This window comes from Thunnus maccoyii, chromosome 11, assembly GCF_910596095.1.
Source record: "Thunnus maccoyii chromosome 11, fThuMac1.1, whole genome shotgun sequence".
In the NCBI taxonomy this organism is placed as follows: domain Eukaryota; kingdom Metazoa; phylum Chordata; class Actinopteri; order Scombriformes; family Scombridae; genus Thunnus; species Thunnus maccoyii.
In genome coordinates this window covers 114,304-124,303 of record NC_056543.1, presented here as the reverse complement: position 1 = coordinate 124,303, position 10,000 = coordinate 114,304, and the positions used below count along the sequence as shown (strand labels likewise).

The 10,000-nt window shown below is 42.8% G+C and overlaps 1 protein-coding gene across 1 annotated transcript in view; it reads right to left on the bottom strand.

Annotated features, from left to right (window-relative positions):
* Nucleotides 1-10,000, bottom strand: part of LOC121907555 (trichohyalin-like) — a 35,032-nt gene that overhangs the window by 15,838 nt on the left and 9,194 nt on the right. Inside the window, exons 5-9 of the mRNA XM_042427183.1 lie at nucleotides 8,560-8,709; nucleotides 7,456-7,534; nucleotides 5,309-5,386; nucleotides 922-1,068; nucleotides 571-680 (exon numbers count right to left, since the gene is read on the bottom strand). Of these exons, the coding sequence (XP_042283117.1) occupies nucleotides 571-680; nucleotides 922-1,068; nucleotides 5,309-5,386; nucleotides 7,456-7,534; nucleotides 8,560-8,709 (564 nt within the window). The remainder of the gene's footprint in view (nucleotides 1-570; nucleotides 681-921; nucleotides 1,069-5,308; nucleotides 5,387-7,455; nucleotides 7,535-8,559; nucleotides 8,710-10,000) is intronic.

Below are 10,000 nucleotides of genomic sequence, written 5' to 3'. Positions count from 1 at the left end.
GATTAAATGTTTATATTCGGGATTAAAGGTTTATATTCAAGATTAAAGTGTTTATATTCAGGATTAAAGGTTTATATTCAGGATTAAAGGTTTATATTCAGGATTAAAGGTTTATATTCAGGATTAAAGTGTTTATATTCAGGATTAAAGGTTTATATTCAGGATTAAAGTGTTTATATTCAGGATTAAAGTGTTTATATTCAGGATTAAATGTTTATATTCAGGATTAAAGTGTTTATATTCAGGAGTAAATGTTTATATTCAGGATTAAAGTGTTTATATTCAGGATTAAAGGTTTATATTCAGGATTAAATGTTTATATTCAGGATTAAATGTTTATATTCAGGATTAAAGGTTTATATTCAGGATTAAAGGTTTATATTCAGGATTAAAGTGTTTATATTCAGGACTAAAGTGTTTATATTCAGGATTAAAGGTTTATATTCAGGATTAAAGGTTTATATTCAGGATTAAAGTGTTTATATTCAGGATTAAAGTGTTTATATTCAGGATTAAAGGTTTATATTCAGGATTAAGATAAAAATATTGAATCATGGAAACCAAACTCACCTGAGCAGGCTGCAGTCCATGTTGAGGGTTTGGACTTCCCTTTGCAGAGAGCTGACCTCTGACCTCAGAGCCTGCATCTGTGATTGGCTGTCTGCCAGCTCACACTCCACCTGGAAACACACACAGGTCAGGCAGCCTCACTGATACGCCCTTTTCACACATGCACTGTAATCCAGACATTATCCAGACATTATCCAGACATTACAAATGACCGAGTCAGTCGCATCGGACATCAAACGGACTTTAACCTGCCGGCTCGCTGTGTGAATACAGGTCATCATCCGTAGAATGAGTCCAGAGTTCATGTGTGAAATTGTCTCTAGAGACAGAAGGTAAAGAAAGCTGTCACACCTGCAGCAGCTGTTTGTTCAGCTCTCTCTTGTCTGAGGCCACAGCCGAGCTCAAGGCGGCCATTTTGTCCAGAGCGTCCCGGCCCTCCTCCACCTCCCGCTTCAGCAAACACTCAGAGGACGAGAGATGCAGCACACACTCCCTGGACTGAGAGGAGGGAGACTGTTATCAGAGACATGTAATCATACGTATGTGATGACATCATCATAGAGAAACAGAGTCTCCGCCAGACAGAACTCGCTACATATATTAGACACAATTCTTTAGAGAACATATAAAGATCTTTATCAACATGTGTTGTTGGTATTAAAACTCTCAGATATTGATTATTGTCCTAAAAACTGTGGCTCCACCCAGACAGCGCTGGAAAATAACTAAATACATTTACTCAAGTACTGTAGTACAGTTTGAGGTACTTGTACTTTACTGGAGTATTTCCATGTGATGCTACTTTCTACATTTCAGAGGGAAATATTGTACTTTCTACTCCACTACATTTATTTGACAGCTTTAGTTACTTTTCAGATGAAGATTTGACACAATGGATAATATAACAAGCTTTTAAAATACAACACATTGTTAAAGATGAAACCAGTGGTTTCCAACCTTTTTGTCTTTTGACGTCTTACAAAAAGCAGTGTGTAGTCGGGGTCACATTTCACATGTCTATGAGTTGTTAACAGCTCCACCAAATAGTGATTTTTCCCTCTAAACTTCTCACATGCTTTCATTTCAATAAATGTTCAAATGATCCAATATTTCAGCAAAAATCAAAGATTAGAGAAAAAGTCCAAAAACTGAAAACAGATTTGTGTATCAGAACTTTGTTTTTTCTTCTTTCCTCTCCCATTAATCATCTCACCACCCCTCAGATTTATCTGCTGACCCTTTGGAGGGCCCCACCCCTAGGTTGGGAACCAATTCAAATACAGTATATATGCATATGTATGTTCATTCTTGACCTTATATATATATATATATGATTTATTTTTATTTGGTTTCCACGTTGCTCTGCACCACATGATCAACAATAAAACACTAATTTAAAATCACATTGATCAATAAAACAAGAAAATTACAGTAAAAGAAAAACTTTTACTTTTGTCACGTTTGAAACAAAGAAAGTAAATATGAAGAGAATTTAAACGTACTAATGAACCAGAGCTTTCAACTATATCTCAGTTTTCTATAGCAAATGGAGCTTCATCATCATCATCATCATCATCATCATCATCACAACCTAATTATGAAGGTTTGATACAAGCAGAATATAAACAAGCTGAATCATTTTAATCTGCAAATCTCTACGGTGAGACGATCCTCAGCTGGTAGTTTATTGATCCTCAGCTGGTAGTTTAACGATCCTCAGCTGGTAGTTTAATGATCCTCAGCTGGTAGTTTAATGATCCTCAGCTGGGAGTTTAATGATCCTCAGCTGGTAGTTTATTGATCCTCAGCTGGTAGTTTAATGATCCTCAGCTGGGAGTTTATTGATCCTCAGCTGGGAGTTTAATGATCCTCAGCTGGGAGTTTATTGATCCTCAGCTGGTAGTTTAATGATCCTCAGCTGGTAGTTTAATGATCCTCAGCTGGGAGTTTATTGATCCTCAGCTGGTAGTTTATTGATCCTCAACTGGTAGTTTATTGATCCTCAACTGGTAGTTTATTGATCCTCAGCTGGTAGTTTAATGATCCTCAGCTGGTAGTTTAATGATCCTCAGCTGGGAGTTTATTGATCCTCAGCTGGTAGTTTATTGATCCTCAGCTGGTAGTTTATTGATCCTCAGCTGGTAGTTTAATGATCCTCAGCTGGTAGTTTAATGATCCTCAGCTGGTAGTTTATTGATCCTCAGCTGGTAGTTTATTGATCCTCAACTGGTAGTTTATTGATCCTCAGCTGGTAGTTTAATGATCCTCAGCTGGTAGTTTAATGATCCTCAGCTGGTAGTTTATTGATCCTCAGCTGGTAGTTTAACGATCCTCAGCTGGTAGTTTAATGATCCTCAGCTGGTAGTTTAATGATCCTCAGCTGGGAGTTTAATGATCCTCAGCTGGTAGTTTATTGATCCTCAGCTGGTAGTTTAATGATCCTCAGCTGGGAGTTTATTGATCCTCAGCTGGGAGTTTAATGATCCTCAGCTGGGAGTTTATTGATCCTCAGCTGGTAGTTTAATGATCCTCAGCTGGTAGTTTAATGATCCTCAGCTGGGAGTTTATTGATCCTCAGCTGGTAGTTTATTGATCCTCAACTGGTAGTTTATTGATCCTCAACTGGTAGTTTATTGATCCTCAGCTGGTAGTTTAATGATCCTCAGCTGGTAGTTTAATGATCCTCAGCTGGGAGTTTATTGATCCTCAGCTGGTAGTTTATTGATCCTCAGCTGGTAGTTTATTGATCCTCAGCTGGTAGTTTAATGATCCTCAGCTGGTAGTTTAATGATCCTCAGCTGGTAGTTTATTGATCCTCAGCTGGTAGTTTATTGATCCTCAACTGGTAGTTTATTGATCCTCAGCTGGTAGTTTAATGATCCTCAGCTGGTAGTTTAATGATCCTCAGCTGGGAGTTTATTGATCCTCAGCTGGTAGTTTATTGATCCTCAGCTGGTAGTTTATTGATCCTCAGCTGGTAGTTTAATGATCCTCAGCTGGTAGTTTATTGATCCTCAGCTGGTAGTTTAATGATCCTCAGCTGGTAGTTTATTGATCCTCAGCTGGTAGTTTAATGATCCTCAGCTGGGAGTTTAATGATCCTCAGCTGGTAGTTTATTGATCCTCAGCTGGTAGTTTATTGATCCTCAGCTGGGAGTTTAATGATCCTCAGCTGGGAGTTTAATGATCCTCAGCTGGTAGTTTAATGATCCTCAACTGGTAGTTTAATGATTCTCAACTGGTAGTTTATTGATCCTCAGCTGGTAGTTTATTGATCCTCAACTGGTAGTTTAATGATCCTCAACTGGTAGTTTATTGATCCTCAGCTGGTAGTTTAACGATCCTCAGCTGGTAGTTTATTGATCCTCAGCTGGTAGTTTATTGATCCTCAACTGGTAGTTTATTGATCCTCAGCTGGTAGTTTAACGATCCTCAGCTGGTAGTTTAATGATCCTCAGCTGGTAGTTTAATGATCCTCAGCTGGTAGTTTATTGATCCTCAGCTGGTAGTTTATTGATCCTCAGCTGGTAGTTTATTGATCCTCAACTGGTAGTTTATTGATCCTCAGCTGGTAGTTTAACGATCCTCAGCTGGGAGTTTAACGATCCTCAGCTGGTAGTTTAACGATCCTCAGCTGGTAGTTTAATGATCCTCAGCTGGTAGTTTATTGATCCTCAGCTGGTAGTTTAACGATCCTCAGCTGGTAGTTTATTGATCCTCAGCTGGTAGTTTAACGATCCTCAGCTGGTAGTTTAACGATCCTTAGCTGGTAGTTTAATGATCCTCAGCTGGTAGTTTAACGATCCTCAGCTGGTAGTTTAACGATCCTCAGCTGGTAGTTTAATGATCCTCAGCTGGTAGTTTAACGATCCTCAGCTGGTAGTTTAACGATCCTCAGCTGGGAGTTTAATGATCCTCAGCTGGTAGTTTAATGATCCTCAGCTGGTAGTTTAATGATCCTCAGCTGGTAGTTTAATGATCCTCAGCTGGTAGTTTAATGATCCTCAGCTGGTAGTTTAACGATCCTCAGCTGGTAGTTTATTGATCCTCAGCTGGTAGTTTAATGATCCTCAGCTGGGAGTTTAATGATCCTCAGCTGGTAGTTTAATGATCCTCAGCTGGTAGTTTAATGATCCTCAGCTGGTAGTTTAATGATCCTCAGCTGGGAGTTTATTGATCCTCAGCTGGTAGTTTAATGATCCTCAGCTGGTAGTTTATTGATCCTCAGCTGGTAGTTTAATGATCCTCAGCTGGGAGTTTAACGATCCTCAGCTGGTAGTTTAACGATCCTCAGCTGGTAGTTTAATGATCCTCAGCTGGTAGTTTAATGATCCTCAGCTGGGAGTTTAATGATTCTCAGCTGGTAGTTTAACGATCCTCAGCTGGGAGTTTAATGATCCTCAGCTGGTAGTTTATTGATCCTCAGCTGGTAGTTTAATGATCCTCAGCTGGTAGTTTAATGATCCTCAGCTGGGAGTTTAATGATCCTCAGCTGGTAGTTTATTGATCCTCAGCTGGGAGTTTAATGATTCTCAGCTGGTAGTTTATTGATCCTCAGCTGGGAGTTTAATGATTCTCAGCTGGTAGTTTAATGATCCTCAGCTGGTAGTTTAATGTGAATATTATATATTAATATAATAACAAGTGTCTCTGAGGCTTGAAGAAGACTGTGAGACGTGGCTGAAAGCTTTGACTCATTCACCACTAAGTTCAGATCGTCTTCAGTTTAAACACGTACCTTCTGCAGGGCGTGTCTGGCGTCAGCAGCTTCCTCTTCTGCTCGCCGGCGGTCCAGCTGCTCTCTCTCCAGCGCCGCCTGCAGGAAGACGCCAGCAGCAGAGACAGACAGGAGGACGACAAGAAGACGCCAGCAGCAGAGACAGACAGGAGGACGACAAGAAGACGCCAGGAAGACGCCAGCAGCAGAGACAGACAGGAGGACGACAAGAAGACGCCAGGAAGACACCAGCAGCAGAGACAGACAGGAAGACGACAGAGAGACACCAGCAGCAGAGACAGACAGGAGGACGACAGAGAGACGCCAGCAGCAGAGACAGACAGGAGGACGACAGAGAGACGCCAGCAGCAGAGACAGACAGGAAGACGACAGGAAGACGCCAGCAGCAGAGACAGACAGGAAGACGACAGAGAGACACCAGCAGCAGAGACAGACAGGAGGACGACAGAGAGACGCCAGCAGCAGAGACAGACAGGAAGACGACAGAGAGACACCAGCAGCAGAGACAGACAGGAGGACGACAGAGAGACGCCAGCAGCAGAGACAGACAGGAAGACGACAGGAAGACGCCAGCAGCAGAGACAGACAGGAAGACGACAGGAAGACGCCAGCAGCAGAGACAGACAGGAGGACGACAGAGAGACACCAGCAGCAGAGACAGACAGGAGGACGACAGAGAGACACCAGCAGCAGAGACAGACAGGAGGACGACAGGAAGACACCAGCAGCAGAGACAGACAGGAGGACGACAGAGAGACACCAGCAGCAGAGACAGACAGGAAGACGACAGGAAGACGCCAGCAGCAGAGACAGACAGGAGGACGACAGGAAGACACCAGCAGCAGAGACAGACAGGAGGACGACAGAGAGACACCAGCAGCAGAGACAGACAGGAGGACGACAGAGAGACACCAGCAGCAGAGACAGACAGGAGGACGACAGAGAGACACCAGCAGCAGAGACAGACAGGAGGACGACAGGAAGACACCAGCAGCAGAGACAGACAGGAGGACGACAGAGAGACACCAGCAGCAGAGACAGACAGGAGGACGACAGAGAGACACCAGCAGCAGAGACAGACAGGAGGACGACAGAGAGACGCCAGCAGCAGAGACAGACAGGAGGACGACAGGAAGACGCCAGCAGCAGAGACAGACAGGAGGACGACAGAGAGACACCAGCAGCAGAGACAGACAGGAGGACGACAGAGAGACACCAGCAGCAGAGACAGACAGGAGGACGACAGGAAGACACCAGCAGCAGAGACAGACAGGAAGACGACAGAGAGACACCAGCAGCAGAGACAGACAGGAAGACGACAGAGAGACACCAGCAGCAGAGACAGACAGGAGGACGACAGAGAGACGCCAGCAGCAGAGACAGACAGGAGGACGACAGAGAGACGCCAGCAGCAGAGACAGACAGGAAGACGACAGAGAGACACCAGCAGCAGAGACAGACAGGAGGACGACAGAGAGACACCAGCAGCAGAGACAGACAGGAAGACGACAGAGAGACACCAGCAGCAGAGACAGACAGGAGGACGACAGAGAGACACCAGCAGCAGAGACAGACAGGAGGACGACAGAGAGACGCCAGCAGCAGAGACAGACAGGAGGACGACAGGAAGACGCCAGCAGCAGAGACAGACAGGAGGACGACAGAGAGACGCCAGCAGCAGAGACAGACAGGAAGACGACAGGAAGACGCCAGCAGCAGAGACAGACAGGAGGACGACAGAGAGACGCCAGCAGCAGAGACAGACAGGAGGACGACAGAGAGACACCAGCAGCAGAGACAGACAGGAGGACGACAGAGAGACGCCAGCAGCAGAGACAGACAGGAGGACGACAGGAAGACGCCAGCAGCAGAGACAGACAGGAGGACGACAGGAAGACGCCAGCAGCAGAGACAGACAGGAGGACGACAGAGAGACACCAGCAGCAGAGACAGACAGGAAGACGACAGAGAGACGCCAGCAGCAGAGACAGACAGGAAGACGACAGAGAGACACCAGCAGCAGAGACAGACAGGAGGACGACAGAGAGACGCCAGCAGCAGAGACAGACAGGAGGACGACAGAGAGACAGATTCTGTTTTAGGTAAATTTATTTGACAGGAAAATGAAGCAGAATACTGTAACTCACCTTCAGAGTGTGAATCTCCAGCAGGTGGAGCGTTTCTCTCTCTGTCAGCTGGACGTTCTCCAGCAGCTCCGTCTCAACGCTGAAACAAAACCAGTTCAATGAGACGGACGTGTTCATCAATAAATCTGAATAACAGCTGCTGTAATACAGACAAAAGCATCAGCAACACCTGCCGTCAACCAAACTCAGCTGCTGAACTTCTAACCCAAACCCAAGCTCCCAGTATGCTTCAGAGGCTCCCAGTATGCTTCAGCCTCGTCTCAGAAGCTCCCAGTATGCTTCAGCCTCGTCTCAGAGGCTCCCAGTATGCTTCAGCCTCGTCTCAGAGGCTCCCAGTATGTTTCAGCCTCGTCTCAGCAGCTCCCAGTATGCTTCACAAGGATTATAAACTGGTTGTAAACTGGTTTCTCTTTCTGCTTTATCTCGTCTGTCTTATTTTGCTACCCTTATTAAAGGACAGTTCCCAGTGTTCCCAGTGTTCCCAGTGTGTTAAACCAGCAGTCAGGTGTCTGTAATCATTCCTCCTGTTCATACTGGATATTAAAGATCCTTCAAATGTGCTTTCAATGGAAGTGATGGAGGCCAAAATCCACAGTGTGTCCACACAGTCATTTAAAGTCTGTGTGAAGCTTCTATTCAGCTTCAGCAGTCTGAGTTAGTCATATCAAGTGGATATCTGACACATTTACAGTCTTTTTAGCATCAAATTCCCTCTTTGTGTTTCCTCGGACAGTGTTTCCCTGTTGAGCTGCAGGTGGAAGTATAGTAACAAAAAGAGGAACTTTGGCACTAAAAAGACTGTAACGTTGAAAGATATCTACTTGATTTGACTCATCTGGACGCTGAAGCTTCATATTAACTTCAGATAAACTTCCATCACTTCCATTGTAAGGTCATTATGAAGGATCTTCTAATGGTCAGTATGATTACAGACAGAAACACACTGACTGTTGGTTTAATGACTGACCTGATGAACTATGAACTCGTCCTTTAACACTTTGTAATGTGGATTTAAAAAGTGTTCTATAAATAAATATTATTATTAGAAATAACAATAATATGCATTTGTTTGCATATAAAAATGACAGTTTTATCAGATAGTACCGTCTGTGCGTCTCTGTCTCCAGCTGTCGGCTCCTCTCCTCCTGTCTGTCTCTCTCTCTCTTCAGTCTGTCGTTCTCTCTCTGCACCTCCTCCTCCCTCCTCTGCACCTCCTCCACCTGCAGACGCAGAGAGGACGCCGCCTCACGCTCGCTGACAAACACACACATTTCACCTCATTTATAGATTTAATCATTCATTCAAACCGATTATTAAATAAAACTGCAGACATTTTAATTATCTGAAGAAAATGAGATTAAAATGTTTGGCAGCTGACTTCTGTTTGTTCACTAAAATACAAAGTTCAGATCATTTAAAGACACATTTAGAGGCTGTGATGATGTAATCTGGTGTGTAACTGCTACAGCGGTACAATGACTCGTGTTGCTGTCACCATGACAACAGACATTCGTTCAGATATTTTTTGTGTGATTGATTTATTTTCTTAGTAGAAACCAAATTAACTAAATTATTCAGTTTTTACATGAACGCTATACCAAGAATGTTGTTATTTTATAAAAGAAGGTGTCTCGTTAAGACTTTTCTTGTTATAATAAGTATTTTGTTATAATCAGTTTTTTGTTATAATCAGTGTTTTGTTTTACCTTCAGTATGTTAAAATATGGATTGATTAGATTTTATTTCATGATTGGGATCAGAAAGTATCTTCCATCCTTTAAAACATCACAAGTTTCTCATTCTAACAAGAAAGTGGCGGATATAATATATATATATATATAATATATATATATATAATATACATCACTCAGTTCAAACATACGTAGAAATATATATAAAAAAATAAATATAAATAAAACAAAAAATGTAAATATACAATTTAAAAAAATAAATAAAATAAAATAAATATATATCAAAATCCCAGTTAATTCAAAAAGGAAGAAGTTAAAAAACTTTTCTGGTCCTTTAATAATATATTTTATGAGTGATATGAAACCTGCTGGCAGGTCAAAGGTTAACGTTTAGTAGCACTGAGATGATGACATCATGATATGACATCATGACATGACATCATGTAACTAATAAATAAATGATAAACGTAACGTGATGTCACACAAATACTTCATGAAAATGATCCTTTCAAGTTGTAGCCAAGAATTCAATGTGTGTGTGTGTGTGTGTGTGTGTGTGTGTGTGTGTGTGTACCTGCTCAGTATTTCCAGAGTGTGTGTGTGTGTGTGTGCCTGCTCAGTATTACCAGAGTGTGTGTGTGTGTGTGTGTGTGTGTGTGTGTGTGTGTGTGTGTGTGTGTGTGTGTGTGTGTGTGTACCTGCTCAGTATTTCCAGAGTGTGTGTGTGTGTGTGTACCTGCTCAGTATTACCAGAGTGTGTGTGTGTGTGTGTGTGTGTGTGTGTGTGTGTGTGTGTGTGTACCTACTCAGTATTACCAGAGTGTGTGTGTGTGTGTGTGTGTGTGTGTGTACCT